The following is a 16,778-nucleotide window of genomic DNA, read 5'->3' on the forward strand; positions in this document are numbered from 1 at the left end:
CAGATAAGCCGGCGAAGAGGAGAGCAAAAGGCGTCATGCATGGGATGCGTAGTAGCAACATGACGGCAAGCACGAGTGCCGCAAGTGTTGTGAAGAGGGAGATGATGGCGAATACGGTGCCCCTGTGTAGCCACCGCCTCTCCTTCACTTCGTAAGCGCGTGAAAAGCGCACCCCTCCCCCTGCGTCTTCGTCGCTCACTTTTACGGTTGTGCCGGCACATCTGTAATTCCGCCTGCTTGCATGTGCGCGCCTTGGTGGCAGGGTGCATCCCTGCACGTGGCCTCGCAGCCCGGCGCCCCCACCCCACCCCCGCCAATGCAGAGCCCCCCCCGGCGCCCGCGGGGCGGGGGCAGTTTGGCCGTGACGCAGGCGCCGCGCTGGGATGGCAGGGTTGGCGCATTGCTGTGTCGCGCTTGCGTCTGGCGCCGCCACGTGCCGGGTGATGGGCCTGTGGCGGGGCTTTTGCGCTGTGAGGGTGTGTTGGCGATTTTTTGGTGTAAAAGGGAGCGGGGTTTTCAGGTTATCTTGCTCTCCGGGTGGTTTGTGAAAGTTGGTGATCCTCGTTAGAAAATGGAGGATTCATGGATTTTTTTCGTGTGCTGCGGTTTCCCGAGGGGGTGTGGGGAAGCAGGGGCTTCTGATTGGTTCTTGCTGATTGTGCTATTTTGCTTTTGCCTTTCAACATGTGGGAAAAGGGGTGTTTAGATTTTTATTCTGCTGGTGAAATGTGTTAAAACGAGTTGCCGATGATGGCTTACGGTTTCCCGGCGAGGGATGGCCCGTCTGCCGGCTCAGGGTTTACTCCCTTTTGGAGATTTTTTTTTTTTCAAGAGCACATGTTAGCTGCTTCCGTTTTTCTGTATTGAAGATCACGAGACTCTTCAGTGAATAGTGTGGGTGCTCCTTAGCCTTGCTGATGCCAGTACCTCCGAGGCGGTGACTGATAGTCGCCATACTGGACGTAAGGTGCTTTAAGGTGCTGAGAAACAATGGCGAATGAGAAAATAACTGCCATTATTACCATCATTTAAGCGTCAGTTCGCCACACTTAAAGAATGTGTCTATTCGGTGAATGAAGATTCCTTTTCGTAGTGCTTAGCACATCACTGATATGTGAAATCTGAGCAGCATCTCCGCCCAGCCTTCTTTGGAGCGGCCAATATGCTTCTGTGCATAGTCTTTTCTCACCCAACTTTGCTTTTTTCCACTCTAATCCAGTTGTATTGATTTAGTTGCAGCGAAAAAGGCGATGCCTCCGCGCAAAGTAGACACGCAAGTTAGTGCGGTAGAAAAGATTAGTGAACGACAGTCCGTCCTCGACGTTGTGTTGGCAAAGATTGATGCGAAGCAGTACGACACTGCCTACCCTTTCCAGCTTAGGGTTCTTCTCTGTGGGAAGAAGAAACGCTCCTCGTTTGATGACGCATGGGAAAGGCTGGCCGCGGAGGTAAAGGTTCAGTGTGACAAAGCGAACCCTTTCTCGGAGAACTCTCAGAGCAGCCAGCTGGGGTCGTTGATCATGGACTACGGTGAGTATTTCATGCAAGTCGTGGAAGGTTCAGAAAGATACGTTTTCCGTTTTGCAGAGGAGATGAAGTCCGTGGCACATGTCGAGACAAGTAGTGTGCGCATTCTGTTTCTTGACGACGATGTCCCCAACACTATTTGCTCCGGAATCACCCTGATAGACAAAGTGCCACCCTCATCCTTGACAGTCAACTTGGCTGATAAGAGCATTGACGAAGTCGCGCAAGGGGTTACCCACGACTTGTCATCTATTCTAGAGCTTGCTTCTCAGGCTAGCAGTCAGATAGGAAGGAGGAAGAGTGTATTTACTGAGAATGCCAAGGTGAACTGCCCAAAGCTATTCCCCAAAGTGGAAATGCTTGAGGCGTATATTAAAAGCGATAGCTTTTTCACGCTTGACGAGTTTGTGGACACATTTTGCAAACCAGCACATCTGGTTCGCGATGAGGAAATCAATCACCCTGTAACAGACCCACTGAAGTACTGATGTAAAATAGCGCGCACTTGTGCTGTCGTGCTCATGATGTAAGGAGACAAACTGAAAGTGAAACATGTTCGAACTCCCCATTGTCTCGTAGAGAATGCCATTGTGATGGTAGAATGCACCAGTGTAGTTTCCACGAACAGTCAAGCACACCGCCACATACGTTAGTCGCGGGAGCAGATGCACATTTTACTTGATCGACAAAGAGTGTTAATGCCACAGATAAGACCCATACTTGATGCTGTAGTATATCATGACCGCATTGAAGTCTCCTCAGCCTATATCGAAATCGCTCGTTTTTCCCATTTTCGTGAACACTCACCCATACTCTGCTTTCTCAGAATTGGAGAAAAGACAACTTGGCGTGTGTCCTGCGCCTCAGCTAACAATGCCACCGAGAAAGGCTGCAGCGAAGGTGAAGCCGCATATCTCTGATAGTACTGACGTCGATCTCCAGAACTGTTTGTTGCGCATCGACAAGGGCACTGATGTGTATGGGATGCTAGTGATTGAGCTGGAGAGTGGGCGCTCCCCCAAGGCATGCGAGCTGATTGCTCAAAATATTCCTGGGTCAAACGCAACCGACAAGAGTCGCGGAAAGCAGGGTGTTTACAGAAACTGTCGTTTTTTGCGTCTGACTAAAGAAGGAATTCAGACTGGCGAAGTTATCCCAGCTGCAAAATCTGTCCCTGCAGCCGAGCTGGAGGGCGAGCTAGGTCGTGTGCCACACTGCTACGGCGCAGTATCGCTGTGTCGCAGTTCTGCCTCTTTTGATGGGTCGCAGTTTTTCATCTGTCTCACCAGAGATTCCGCGGAGCTCGATCACTTAAACAAGAAATACGTCTGCTTCGGACGCGTTGTCGAGGGACAGGATATCTTGGCAGCTTTGCAGAGTGATTTAGCCGAGTATTCTGGAGACATGGGCCTGCTCAGCGAGGACTGTCCCTACATGATGATGGAGCTCACCTACGCATTGATGTAAACTAATTTCATGGCTTGAACTTCGTCCAGAGAAATGCAATCAAACGATGAAAAAAAGAAAAAAAAACTGGTGCTTCTCTCTCAAAGAGAGCGATATTGCTCGTTTTTGTACGCTACATTAGATTTGGGTGGGCTTCGAAATGTGGTGCTTTTACGTGCGCTGGCCCTTACTATCCATCGATGCGATGTGGCTTCCTTCTGTGATACAGATTACATTATTCTATCCCCTTCACTGATGTCGGTGTCTTGTTCCCAGCCTGATACCTGAGTACTTACGGTGTATCGGAAAGCGCTTTCTTAATGGATTCTAAAACGAGATCGACATATGTGAGCGAGGCAGCATCTTCTGTGCTCACATTGGAAGCTATTACTCACTTATGCTCAAGGAGAGTGAAGGAGTCTACCAGTTCCGATGAGCGAATCGTGGCTGGGTACGAGAAAGATTATCTCCTCGAACGTCAGGGGGTTATCATTGGACTACGTCTGATTGAGCGGCTTCTATACCGAGAACCAGTCTTTGGTGGAACTTCTACCGACATTGTCCGCTATGTTGGGTTCACCATGTGGAAGGCCATCTTTGGCAAAAGGGTTGACTCCATCAAGGCGATTGATAGTGTATATTACTTGTCGGACAGCGACTTTCGCTGGCTCCATGGATTTCCTCGGCTCAAAGAGTCGGACCGCGTTCAGACGCTGGCAAATTCAGAAGGCGAGGGCTCAAAGGATGGCTATACTGAAGAGCCAGTGGGCCCTGTGTCGCACAGAGATGTTCTCCTATACACAGTTGGTATCATCAAAGGTGCCACGCATTCTCTACTGGGGGAAAGCAGCCTCACCGTGACAGGAACACATACGAAAGAGGGCGAAACCATTTTCACTCTTGATTTTAAGTAGGGAGTGAGTCGCGAATTTCTTTTAGTGATTTGTACTGTGATGCGCTAGAAACCTGAGCGGAAAAAGCAAATCTGTTGTAGCTACATCGATCGGGCTCCTCTGAGAGTGGCTGGAATAAGAAGATCTGTTGCGCACAGCCGTTGCCGCGTGAGCAGTCATTATCCCCACTTTAATCAACTTCTTTCACCTCTTCTCGTTCTACACTTCTTTTTTCACCCTTTTCCTTAGCAGAACTTCATCACTTTAGTTCGCACTAATTTTACCTAGTCTCTCAGTGCAATTCACCATGTTCTACGGGGTGAGGATGTGCCGTGCTGCTGTGGCAAACACCGCCCCAGGGATACTGCACAGAGCGGCTTCATTGCAGTCAGAAACGCCATGCGCTAGGCTTGCCGACAAGATTGTGCGCGGTCCGCTGAAGTCGGTCTATTACACGCACCCCAGCTACGTGATGTCCCGCGATAAGATGCTTCATACAATCTGGGTGGACTTAGGGATCTTTCACACGTGCGCCTATGTGTTGTTCCCTTTTTTCTTTATCGCCAATTTTTTTAAGGCGTGAGCAGGTTGCAAGGCCGGTAACCATGACTCTCTGTTGGGCGGCGAGACGAGTATGTTACATGAGTTGTCCCCCAAAGTAGCTTTTCTTTCATCAGTGCTGTCTTCTGAACTTACTACTGTTTTTTTTTTTTCGAGCGCTGTAGTGCACTTGTAGCTTCCCTGTAGTAAACGAAACTAGAAATATCTTTTGAAAGAGCTCCGTCATACTGCTTGCGTTGTATGATTGTTCACTCAGCGTACTATTCCGTTACAATGAGCACTCGGGCAGGCAAGGCGTAGCCGCTACTCCACACCGCTCAAGTATTTCTTCGAGATGTTACGTGTCGCCTCACAAAACTTCCAGCCATCTCCTATGTATTGGCTCTCTATTCTTCCGCATTTCGTTCTTCAGCAAAAATGGCCACGAAAATACACTCTTCGCTCTCAAAGCCTGTCCACGTTTAATGCGAAACCGCGCTGCCTGCTACTTCCATGCAACAGGAGTTGCTCTGCGGACGCGCCGCGAAGGCGCCCTGTTTCTACTACCGTCAGTGTTAGACTCCAAGACTTTTGCCAAGCTGGTGAACCGTCAGGGAGCAAAACTAGAGCTTCAGCTTTACGAGGAAATAACGAGCGCCTCACCGCACCTGAATTCCCGTGCCTTTCTCGAGCAGGCGAAGGAGCAGGCACGCGACTTGTGCTTGCCGCTCACCACACTGAAAAGGGAGGAGGTCGAGGCCACTGTTGCGCAGAGGTACAAACTCACAGATGATCGACTTGCCACATGCTTAGTTCCCTACCAGCTCGGGGCTAACATCCTCCTCTCACGTCTACCTCCCAAGGTTAGGGATGAATCTCTTCGGGAGCTAAAGTCTGAAGAAGCAGCGCGGCAGAGTGGGTCTCCTCTTGCACCAAGCAAGTGGATTCAGTGGTATGAGGCTGACGTTTACGCCTCAACAGGAAGGAGGTACTTGGAGCGCGTCAGCACCCGTCGACAGCGTCGCATTCCTGTTTTCGCTGTCATGGGACACGTGAATCACGGTAAGACTGCCCTACTCGATGCCTTGCAGGGGTCGCACATCGGCGCTGAAGAGCCGCATCACATCACGCAGTCCGTTCGGGCCTTCACGATACCAAGGCCAGGCGCCGACAAGGATCTTTTCACCTTCATTGACACTCCGGGGCACCGCATTTTTGTCGAAACACGGTTTCACGTGCACCTGATCGCTGACGTCATCGTGTTGGTCATTTCCGTTGCCGAAGGAATCGAAAGTCAAACTCACGAGACAATCAAGGTAGCCCTCAACGTTGACAAGCCAGTGATCGTAGTCTTGAACAAGCTTGATCTCTTGTCCGACGCGTTCTCTGCCGAGAAGGCAGTGCGGTGCATCCTGGCGGAGTTGTACTCTATCGGGCTCGACGTTCACCTGCTGCAGAGGGAGAAAGATGTTGAGGCCTTGGCGACCGAGGTGTCGACTACTTGTTGCAGTAGCTGCGACAGCATTCTCACAAATCTGCGTCCACAAGCTGAGTACTTTGCACCGATGAAGACGGTCGATCCGGCGTATAAGGGAAGCAAGCGATACCCACAGGTACAGCTGCTACGCAAATCCTACGGAGTGTGTGTTTCAGTGGCAACCGGAGCTCATATTTCCCTCCTGTGGCGCCTTCTGCAATTCTGTCGAGATTGCGCGCCTCCAACGTGTCGAAGCAACTCCATTGGCCACACCGAGCACAATGCCACCGTTCAAGCAGTCGTGTTAGAGTCGTCCAAACACTTGTTCGACGAAGAGGGCTTTCGACTGAACCGCAAGCGCCAGCAGATCCAGCGGTACATCGATCTGAAGCAGCAAAAATTCACAAGCGAGTTTGAGAAGCGAAGTACTCGGTCGATCCTCAATTCCACATTTAACAGCGTCAAAACGCAGTCTACACGCCAGAATCGGACCAGCACGTCGTCCCTGGTGATCACTGCCATCGTCCAGGAGGGCGTCCTCACAGAGGGAATGCACTTTATTGCCGATCAGGCGGAGGGTCAGGTACACGCATTGGTCGATTACTGGGGCAACCGTGTGGAGAAGGCGTACCCCGGTATGGCCGTCACGCTTATCGACAGGAGCAGCATGAGCGGGTGCCCCGGTGCTGGAATCCATGTACTGTCTATGACAGACCTCGCTTCGCGCGTGCGCGTACAGGCGTACCGCCAACGACTGCAGTGGTACGTTGAGGTTTTCACGACAAAGTTACACTACCTCCGCCCACGGGGGATGGACGTGTCTTTCGCTCATCTGGGCGACTACGGCCAACTCGGCATCGCCGACTCGCTTGAATGCCAACTTCTGTACGGACCGCCGCAAAAGCCCTCCGAGGAGCAGAGGCGACCGGAGGCACTGCCGCCAGGGACATCGGCGAGCTCTGAGTCCATTGGTGCGTACCTTGCAGAGAGAAACCGAGAGTCTGAATCGAGCGGACTCCAAGTTTCCTTGGTGGGGTCTATTGCGCTCCCAGACGGTGTGACGAAGCGCTTGACGCAGGTAATCATGAGCAAAGATAATGAAGAGGTACTCAAGGCCACGTGGCAGAGTGTGCAGCTGCGGCGACAGCTCACGTCCCAGAAGGAGTACGAGGAGTATGTTGCACAGTGTGTGCAGGTAGGTGTCTTAATCAAGGTTGATTCGTGGCACACCGCCCGCATGCTACACCGTGAGATCTCCCGGCTGGGCACACGCAAGGTTTATTTTCAAGTCGTCGGTGCGCGTTTCGGTCCTCTGCAGGTGAACGACCTTCTTTACTTCATGCAGGCTGTGAAGATCATCGTGTGCTTCCGCACGCCTCTTTCCGCGTCTAGCGACCTGGACAGTTACATCGAGAATGCCAACTTGTGGGTACTCCAGACGGATCACTTTTCTGACGTGGTTCTCTTCATGAAGTGGTGCGCCGTGGCGGCGCATAAGGAGAAGGTGCTTGACGGAAATGACGGCGACATCGACCACAGTGACGCGTCGGACCCTCGTCCTCAAATCGTTGTGGAGTCGAAGAAGCCGGAGGCGGGCAGTGGAGCGCCGAAGGAATCCAAGTCACAGAGGCGGCGGCTTCTCCTGTACGATGTCGACAACGACGATGATGAGTTTTGGCGCACATAGACTCGATTCCACTGGTCGTCTCTGCAAGTACTATGCGTGCAGCTTGCAGTGCTGACAGGGAATGGGTTGTCCTTTTTTTAGTGCGATGAGACCGACATGTGAGCGCTGATCACCTGGCGTGGACTCTCACAGAATCTAGCGGACATGGATCCGAAGTGGAACACCCGACACCACCACCACCACTAAAAGAAGCAACTCGGCTTAGTCATCTATGTCATACTTGTGTCCTCTTCTTTTTTTTTCCCCTTCGCCACAGGTCTACCGGCAATGGCTGCTCAGCCGTGTCGGCTCCTAGGGGAGAGGGACGAAGGACGACTGCATTCGCCCGCCCCAGCTTCATCCACCATGTATGGCTTTGATGTCGCTCTCGACCACCAGTGCCATTGTTCATCTGCCGCTCTCCCTTCTTTATGCTATTCCTCTGCTCCCCTTCACTTTGTTTCGGTTTTTGCGAAGCTGCCGACTGGGAGCCTTCATCGCTTCTTATGTAGGCTGTTCATCGCATATCATGGACGGCAAGCGCTACCACCTACGTGCAGGACCGGAGCCTGTGGATGCGCACGCCATCCCTAGTAGCCTATCACGAGCCCGTGAGCTTGCGGCGACTCGGGAGCAACCAATACTCGCACTCAAGGCGTACAGCGTGTGGATGCGAAGTGGGAGCATAGGCGCATCAGCGCGGGCGGGGGCACTCCTCGACTTTACGCTCTACTGCAACATGTTTGCATTGCAGGTGTGGGAAACAAATGATGCCGGGCTTGTTTCGCCACTTGCTCTTGCTCGTAACTACTTCCAGCTTGCTATGAACGAGTTCAGCGTGCTCTACAACGTTGTATTTCCAGACCTCGACGCACCGGACACCGACGCCGACTTGGCCTCAATGTCTGTATCGGATGCGAACACGGATTCAGTCCCCGACGGGCTACGGGCAGCACTCTTGCTCACTGTAGGTAATCGGGCATGCGTGGAGCTGCGTGCTGGTGGGGAAGGCGTTAAGAAAGCAGAGCGACTTTTCCTCTTTAGCAGAGGGCTGGAGGAGCAGACGAGCGACGCGCTGAGTCGCCAACGGATGTGGGGGATTGTCCGAGAACTCAATGCAGGTGTCGCTGCAGTGACGCGCTGCGACTTTCTTCAAGGGGAAGAGGCTGCCCGGAAAGCCCTCGCACTCATGGAAACTCCCGTGGAAGGTGAATCCGCTGATACAGTCTCCCATGCATCGGTTGATGAGACCGGGTGCGTCGAGCACACATCCCTGCTCCTAGCCCTGGCCTACTACACACTAGGCGTTTCCACAGAGACCACTTCGTGCGAGTCGTCTCTCTTAGACTATGATCAAGCAATCGCACTAGTCTCCGAGGACGATACGGGCTCATCTGTCGCGTCCTTGATGAGTCAAACCAGAAGCCGACTCGCAGTGTATATAGAGGAGCAGCGAGCCAAGGCGCGGCTCTCGGCGGAAGAAGCGGCACGCGCAGCGAACACTGAGAAGAAAGGCCGCGGCATCTCGCGACCCAAAGCTGGGAAGGCGATGTCTTCTCGCCGGATACCGCAGAAGGCTGGAAATACTCGCTTCTCGCAGTCGGAAGCGGGACTACTCCCCATTGCAACTCCGTCAATCCCAGATGTTCTCCGCAGCTATCTTGAGAGGGAGGGGCTAACTACAGCATTGGTACGCGTTGGCTCCCTAAAAGGCCTCTATGAGGTGTTGGCCAGATCTCTTCCCGGATACAAGGGTCACAAGGCGCTTCCGCAGTCCCTCTTCGCCGGAACCCGCTTTGAAGCTGGTGCCCACGAGTCGCTCTTCGCCGTCCTCTTCTGCACCGCCACTCCTTTGCAGTGGACGTTACGGCTGCTTGAAGCAGCGGAGCACCCTGCCTCTTTCCATCACTCCGTATGGACACCGCGCCCGGTGCTAGCCTCGCTGGTCATGGCGATGGCCGCGCAACGCCCACCTGCGCCGCGAAGCTCGGCAGCCCTCCAAATACGTAAAGAAATTGCCGAAGGCAGCGGAAAGCTGCGCCAGCAAGTCATCCAACTATTTGCCCCGCCGGCTGCTGCTGCGACTGTGAAGCAAAAGGCCCATGAGTCGGTAGACAGTGTTGTGGAGCTGCTTGAACAGCGCTTGGGTCTCCTCCTCAAAACGGAGCGCGTCTTCGAGGAGCACTGGATCGCGACGGAGCGCATTGGATCTGCGTTGCGCGCCTTTGCCGTTCTGCAAGACATCCTGCGTCTAAAGCAGAAACTGCTCACGCAGAAGCGCCTGCAGGAGGGGCGTCAGGAGCGGAGTGTGCGTATAATCGTGCACTTTTTTCGACATATCGTCAAGCGGCAATCCCTCCACGAGGAGCAAATGCTCATGAATCGACGTCGCTTTGAGGAGAGGGTGGAGGCCGCGGTCACCTTGCAGAAGTACATACGACGCTGGTGTGCCTACCAGGAATTGGTGCGACGCCATGCACGGCGCCAGGAGTACGTCGAGAAGATTGTCTTGCTGCAGAGTCTTGCACGACGGAGAGCTGCAGCGCGTGTTCACGCGGATTTGCGCGAGCTGAGGCGCAAAGAGGAGCTCATCGAAGCGCAGGTCATGCTCTTCGCGTGCGCAGCACTTCAAATCCAGCGAATGTATCGTGGACACTGTGCTCGGCTGCGCTGCTACCATCTTCGCGGACAGGTGCATGCTGCCACGCTGCATCACATGCGCGACTCGCACAACTACTACGTCACCGTCATTCAGAAGCGCGTGCGTGGGATGCTAGTGCGACTTCAGTACGGACGAGTCGTGTATGCGAGCCGCTGCTACGGCCGAAACATGTACAAGACGCAGCTTTGGGTGCGCAGCTGCCTGGTGATTCAACGCGTCTATCGCGCATACCGCTTGCGCCGCAGGCCCGTAGCCCATCCTGCTGCTCCGCAGATTTACTCTGGCCCACAGGCGAGCGGGCCCAGTGCTGCATCGTTGAGACGCCTTGTGTGTGCGCACACTGATGGTGTAGTCACAGCAGATAAAGAGCAGGCAGCTGCAGCGCAGAGCATCCAGCAGTTGTATCGCTCTTGTGTCGCGAAGCGCCGACTGGAGGCTCTCAAGTACGCTCGAATGAAGGAGCTGGAGGCGAGGGAGGCACAGCCGCCATGGGGCGCGCGACCAACCTTCTTGCTGAAAGACTGCGTCTTTTGAAGCAGCACCACTCGCATAAGACTGGCATTTTTCGCACCCCCCTCCTCCACACTTTTCATATATACCTACGTACATTCACACATCCGCCCCGACGTGTCCCCTTCGGACGTGCGCGTATGTGCGTGGTTGCGCCTGATCATGTACCATATTCGAGATATCGTTTTTGCTCTTTTTCTCCCCCTTCACTGGAGCCTTGACCCCCCTCCCCCTCCCCCCTTACTACCACTACTACTACTACATGTTTTTATTTCCTTTGTTAGTTTCTTCTTTCGTCGTTTTCCATTTAGTATGTGAGTCCTTCTACCTCTGTCCACGTCGTCGACGTAAACGGAAACCGCTGCGACGAAGAAAAAAAATACTGACAAGTGCGTATGGAACGGGGAAGGGAGTGGCAGACTATTAGCGGTTGTACTCATTCTGAGACCCCCGTCTTCCCCCATATCTTTCTCTACCTCAGGTGCTCCTTCTGTCGCGCTTTCTCACTTCCCTGACCTGGCGGCTACCGCAGACCATTTACTGCTGCTTTTTATGTTCTGTTCGTCCACTCTGTTTCCTATTCCCGCACCACCCTTGCTTACCACCCATTGTCGCTCGTTCCTGATGACGGGGGACGCCTCCGTACGTGGCATCTCAGGGCCCAGCACCCCCACTCTGCGTAAGGGGGGGGTGGGCCAAGCAGCGCCCCCCCCCTGGTGCTGACAGGGCCTGGTGCCTGCATGGCGTGGCGTCGCGGCGGCCTGCGGCAGCGTGCGTGTTTGTGCCGTCCGCATGCTGGTCTGGGTGTCGACGCGGCTCGCGCGTATCCCACCCGACCCTGGCGGCCGGCGCCATGGGGGTGGGCGTGGTGTGACGCAGGCGCCGTGCTGGGATGGCTGGGTCGGCGCATTGCTGCGGCGCGCGTGTCTGGGGCTGCGTCGTGCCGGGTGATGGGCCTGTGGCGGGGCGGGGTCGTGGAGGGTTTGAGGTATGCTCTGTGGGGAAGGAGGCATAGAGAACACACTCACCTTCGCTCTTTTATTCTCGTTCTTGTCCTCCGACGCATGTGTTACACATCTGAACCCCCCTCTGAAGCAGAAAATCAAAGTCGTACTGGAGGCATCACAGAAGAGAAGCTCATTCTGTGCTCTTTGAAGTGCACCAATGTGATTTAACTCTGATGAAACATCCTTACCTGTCTACTAGTTAAAGTAGGATACACACACACTCACATACAAACGCGTCATATGCATTTTGCGTAGTTCTTACCTGCACATCTTTTGCCCTCTTCGCCCCCGTTTACCTCCTGTATCCCTTCACTTTCCTTGGTAGAGGTAGTGAAAAATACTAGCATCAGAGAGAAAGTTTCAAGTTGTTCTCTCCTCGTTTCTGTGAGCACAAGCGCAGGGATATATTCGTATACTACAGGCATAACCAAGGTGCACTTCTCTCCCCCCCGTTTCGCCTCACCTTTTGGCACGAAAAAAAAAACTGCGGGAGTACAGACACCAAGTGACCCCCCCTCTCCCCCTCCCCCACACACACACACACACACAAAACCACATTGCTTGTGTATGTGTGCATTCCTTATATCGACGATTTGTTCTTTTATTTTTCTGCATTCTCTTCTTGTCTTTTCCGTTTTGTTTCCTTATTTTCTCTCTTGGTAGCACACGGGTGTTTACTTGGGAGGGAGGGAGGGAGGGGTTTCACCAGCGACTCCTCTGTTGCTTTGTTGCGGTTTCTAATTGGCGTATCGCGTGTTCTTCGCTCATCCTTTTCGCTTCTGTGGTACTTTTGTCCCCCTCTTTTGTGCAATCACATCCGTGTTAGAGTAGCCACTGCGCTACTTCTGCGTTTCCTCACCTTTTCTCTTCGAGCACGATGGGGTTGTCGAGCTCGACATTGGAGATGGCAAAGCTTGGCCGAGTGCTTCTCTCCGCAGATGCTGCCTCACCCGAGTCCCTGACACAGATTCTTACCACGACCATGACAGAGGAGGAAACGGCCCAGGTCTTTCCAGTGGAGCAACTTCGCCAGCTGAGGCACCTCTACACGCGCAACTTCGCAGCCTTGCTCTACCGTTGCATTGGTGCCATTTCGGCGGTGGCCGTGAAGCGGGACGAGGTCAACACGAGCACCAGCTCCCCCAGCGCACTTCTCACGACGGAGGTGATGACGCAGTACCACTCCGCGCTGCGCATTCTGCGCTGCGTCCTTCCAATAGCACTCGAAAGCGGGACGACACCGCTCAACGAGGCGGTGGATGTGCGTCCAAACGGCCATAATCCAGCGGCGCCGCCAGACGTGACCCGCTCACGGACGGCGGCCACAGCGCACTTCCAGCAGCTCTTCTTTGTTGAAGGGAAGACATGCGATGATGCAAATCCGGAGGAGACGTTTCCACTGCTGCCCCAACAGGACGTGCATCTCTCCCCAATGCAGCCGTACGCCAAGCCACTTCCTCTGGGGTCATTTATGATGTGGTCATTGGTTGAGTGCTGCTTTGTGCGTGGTCTGACCTTGCCGGAGCTTCCTGTGCTACCCACGGAGGCCAGGATCAGCATCACGCATGCAGAGGTAGACACAGGACTAATGTGGTGCCCAGGGCTTGCCTCCGAAGATCCTATTCAGGCCTTTACCATGAGGACGAGCACGCCGAATTTTACCTGGGCGATGCCACGACTGCCTCGACTGCGGAAAGCGCTCCTCGAAGTCCTGTTTGTGGCACTGTCCTCGCCGGTTTACCACGAAGCTGGTTTCCGAGACACTATCTTCCTAGATCCGCTTCTGTCCACCTCGACGGTGCCGTTAATGCCCACTCTCTCCATCTCAATGCTCAACGCTATTCTTCAGTTTGTCCCGTATGGATATCTACCCTACACAAGCCATCTGGGCGTCGAGGAAAAGGAACTGGTTGTGGCGAGCGCTCGACTGCTCAACACTACCTTGTGCTACATCGGTGTCCCACTGGATTCTGTACCTCTGTCTGAGAGGCAGCGCTCCGCTGCAGACGACGCCGTTCCATCACTGGATCAGCAGGTTTCCAAGGCGAGTAATGCACACGCCAGCGAGCAGGTGAACTCTACGGCGGCAGACGGATCCGAGATGGGCACTGTTGACCACCCGGATGGAGGTCATCCCAGCTGTACTTCAGAGGCGTCGTCACCACCTACCTCGGGCCACGACGGTGCTCGCTGTGACGCCTTTGTATCGAACACATCACACTCGCGGTCTGGCGGCAGCGGGCCTTCCACGCCGCCGGTGTCGCATGTCGGACCTCCGCGCTTCGTGCACAGTGTGCGCAAGGCGCTTCGGGATATCACTCTGACCGAGGCAAAGGCACTCGTGCAGCGCATGCAAGTCATCCTCGGTGTGAATGTGTACTCCCGTCAGACGTACCTGCCTATCTCGCAAGACTGGTTTACCTCCTTGGATGACTTCATGATGCTGTTTTGGAAGATACTCGACTTATCACCGGCGTGTCTGGCGCAGTTTGGCACAAGCGCCTACGCCTTAGACTACGTCATTCCTATACTCGATTACGCCCTCGCTGTGCGTCGCAGCCCCCATTACACGTACCAGTTCCAGCTGATGCTTTTCGTGCTGACTCGCCTCTCAGAAGTGCGGGGATTCGTGTTGCAGTGTAACCAAGTGTGTAGGGCAACCCTGCCCTTTCGCTTTCCGAAGATGTCTCCGACGCGCACGTACAATGGGCTCATCGTGCTTGCCCTGTGTCTCGTAATGGAGATGAAAGATCTGCAGGCACTCGTTCCGCTCTTCCCTTCGTGCACTGTGGTTCTGATGAACATGGCACCGTTCATTACCTCTCTCGGGCGAGAGCCCTCCATAAAACTGGTTTCCGTCTTTGCCCAAGTCACCTACCGCTGTTTGCGCAGCACCTTACCAAATTCGTCTGGCAGCAGCCCAACAGGGGATGCTGCAGGCAGATTGCCTTTTTCTGCGGGGATGTCGAACAACCTTGTGCACCAATGCCAAATGGTGAATCTCTGCGAGGCCATTGCAAGTCTGCTGCAGTACCAAGCGAACGGCTCCCTGTACCTGATTGCTTCCCTTGTGGATCACCGCGCAGTGGTTCGAGAGGCGAAGGACGCCTACGTGGTACAGCGCACCAAGGAACTCACAATGAAGGTGCCTTTGCCGTTTCTCATCAACACTCTCGACGCCGCTGTGGCGGTGGCCCTTCCAGTGCTGGAGAGCACTGTTGCGCTGAGGAATGTCACGAAGTACTACGTAGACACAGCACCTGAGTCGACTGTGAACAACGCAACTGCTGCGGTGGGGGTTACGAGGACGTTTACACATCAGATGGGGATGGGCGAGCCGGGTGCTGGTCTGGCTGCCAGCGACGAGGCTGTCGATCGACTGCGGTCGGTGACGTTGGTGGGCGTGCTCCCCACCCCCCACAGCATCGTTGTTCGAAAATTTCAGTCCACTGAGAGCGTCGAGCAGTGGACAGCGACGACATTCTGGACAAGTGCGTTCATGCACTCCTATCCTGGGCTGCTGGGAGATCGGGACTCGGTTAAGCTGGTGCAATTTGTGTGAAGGAGTCTATTTGCGAATAGCACGCAATGAAGAAACAAGAAAAACAAGACTAAAAAAAGGTACGTGCCATGCGTGGATAAGATGGGTGGCCTTCTCCGTACGTATCCTTCACACACACACACGTGTGTGTGTGTGTGTTTGTGTGACAGTTCGAGAAAGTGTGTGTGTGAAAGTGACACTGATGATTCCAGGAGTAAGTTCTGCTGCCGCTGCGGCACTAGCGCTCTCCCTCTGTGCCTGTCTGCATGTGTGTCCCTCTTCCTATCTCTTCTCTATCGTTTGGTTGATCATTTATTCCTCTCCGTCTTGTTCCCTCATTAGGGATTTTTTCTCCTGCTTTGTGTCAGGATTTAGTGTCTCTCTTGCTTCTTTTTCCTCTTGTTTTGAGCGCTGCTTCTCTGTAGGCTTGTGTGTGTGTGTATGAGCGTCTTCTTTCGATTGCTCTCAGGGTGAACATCAAGACGAAGAGAGCGTGATATTGCGAGTTAGTAGCCTACAAACACACAAACACACACACACACACTGCAAATTCAGCTACTCCCATCAAGACCCAAGCCCTCCTCTTTCCTCTCCTCTCTCTCCTGTGACTCATCTATTCTCTTCTGCATTGCTACTATCCACGGTAATGGAGCGTGTTAGCGCAATCCTTCGTCTTTCGTCCCCCTTCTTCGTTTTCCTCTTCCCTTTTTTTTTTATCCACCATACTTTTCCTAGTCAGCCGTGCTCACCAGCTTTACAATGAACAAGAATTCCTGCACTGCCGTACATGTGCCAGCACACATTGAGTGTCAAGTGTGCTACGACACCTGGACAAACCCTGTGCAGCTGCTGAAGTGCGGACACATCTTCTGCCGAAACTGCGCACCACCTGCGACAACGCGGTGTGCCATCTGTCACTCCACGGTTGCGGGTTTCGCGATGCCGAGCGAGGGGATCATAGAGGCGTCCATGAATGTGCCCGTGCTGTGCACGAGTTGCGGGTGGCGGGGTACCCGCAAGGCGTCCCTGTCGCACCAGTGCAACCCTGGTCAAACGCACAGTTTATACGTCACACAGCCGCCGATGACCGATCGCGAGTGGGTCGAATTTGCCCTGCAAGGGCGCAACCACGTTGTGGTGGATGTTGCCACCGGCTCTGTGCATCAAGACGCGCTGCCTCCTTCTGTAGGCATCTCCACGGACACGGTACAGGGAATTCCTCTTTGAGAGAGTACGTGTCCAGAGGTTCTCGCAGTGCATTGTGTAGACGTGTGTCACAACGTTGGTTACAGGGTAGCCACCCCCTTCCCCCCAATTCTCTCCTTCATTTCACTATGCAGTCAACATGCATCACGCGTTTCGTGTCAATTGTGGCTTCTTTGCACACTCGAAGGAGAGAGGGGGAGGGCAATACACATGCCGACAGGGAAAGTTGCAGCGGTCTACGCACTATGCGAGGCGGAGAGAGCCGCAATTCCATTTTTTTTTTTTCAGTCTTCTTTGTCCTGG

The 16,778-nt window shown here is 53.9% G+C and overlaps 7 protein-coding genes across 7 annotated transcripts, besides 1 other annotated feature; all 7 read left to right on the plus strand.

Annotated features, from left to right (window-relative positions):
- Positions 1–1,250: 1,250 nt before the first annotated feature.
- On the plus strand, positions 1,251–2,015 carry LPMP_241270 (hypothetical protein; the record flags this gene model as incomplete). Its single annotated transcript, XM_010701165.1, has 1 exon — positions 1,251–2,015. The coding sequence occupies one exon, from the start codon at positions 1,251–1,253 to the stop codon at positions 2,013–2,015; it is 765 nt and encodes a 254-aa protein (XP_010699467.1).
- A 250-nt stretch (positions 2,016–2,265) lies between these two features.
- CYP8 (cyclophilin 8, putative) lies at positions 2,266–2,994 on the plus strand (the record flags this gene model as incomplete). Its single annotated transcript, XM_010701166.1, has 1 exon — positions 2,266–2,994. The coding sequence occupies one exon, from the start codon at positions 2,266–2,268 to the stop codon at positions 2,992–2,994; it is 729 nt and encodes a 242-aa protein (XP_010699468.1).
- Positions 2,995–3,554: 560 nt separating this feature from the next.
- LPMP_241290 (hypothetical protein) lies at positions 3,555–3,887 on the plus strand (the record flags this gene model as incomplete). The annotated part of the gene is made up of 1 exon (XM_010701167.1): positions 3,555–3,887. The coding sequence occupies one exon, from the start codon at positions 3,555–3,557 to the stop codon at positions 3,885–3,887; it is 333 nt and encodes a 110-aa protein (XP_010699469.1).
- Positions 3,888–4,173: 286 nt separating this feature from the next.
- Positions 4,174–4,449, plus strand: LPMP_241300 (hypothetical protein; the record flags this gene model as incomplete). Its single annotated transcript, XM_010701168.1, has 1 exon — positions 4,174–4,449. The coding sequence occupies one exon, from the start codon at positions 4,174–4,176 to the stop codon at positions 4,447–4,449; it is 276 nt and encodes a 91-aa protein (XP_010699470.1).
- A 442-nt stretch (positions 4,450–4,891) lies between these two features.
- LPMP_241310 (translation initiation factor IF-2, putative) lies at positions 4,892–7,570 on the plus strand (the record flags this gene model as incomplete). Its single annotated transcript, XM_010701169.1, has 1 exon — positions 4,892–7,570. The coding sequence occupies one exon, from the start codon at positions 4,892–4,894 to the stop codon at positions 7,568–7,570; it is 2,679 nt and encodes an 892-aa protein (XP_010699471.1).
- Positions 7,571–8,219: 649 nt separating this feature from the next.
- LPMP_241320 (hypothetical protein) lies at positions 8,220–10,745 on the plus strand (the record flags this gene model as incomplete). Its single annotated transcript, XM_010701170.1, has 1 exon — positions 8,220–10,745. One exon carries the CDS (start codon positions 8,220–8,222, stop codon positions 10,743–10,745), a length of 2,526 nt encoding a protein of 841 aa, XP_010699472.1.
- Positions 10,746–11,347: 602 nt separating this feature from the next.
- Positions 11,348–11,722: a repeat region.
- An 883-nt stretch (positions 11,723–12,605) lies between these two features.
- Positions 12,606–15,290, plus strand: LPMP_241330 (hypothetical protein; the record flags this gene model as incomplete). The annotated part of the gene is made up of 1 exon (XM_010701171.1): positions 12,606–15,290. The coding sequence occupies one exon, from the start codon at positions 12,606–12,608 to the stop codon at positions 15,288–15,290; it is 2,685 nt and encodes an 894-aa protein (XP_010699473.1).
- Between the last annotated feature and the right edge of the window lie 1,488 nt (positions 15,291–16,778).

The sequence above is a fragment of the Leishmania panamensis genome (genome assembly GCF_000755165.1).
Source record: "Leishmania panamensis strain MHOM/PA/94/PSC-1 chromosome 24 sequence".
NCBI lineage: Eukaryota > Euglenozoa > Kinetoplastea > Trypanosomatida > Trypanosomatidae > Leishmania > Leishmania panamensis.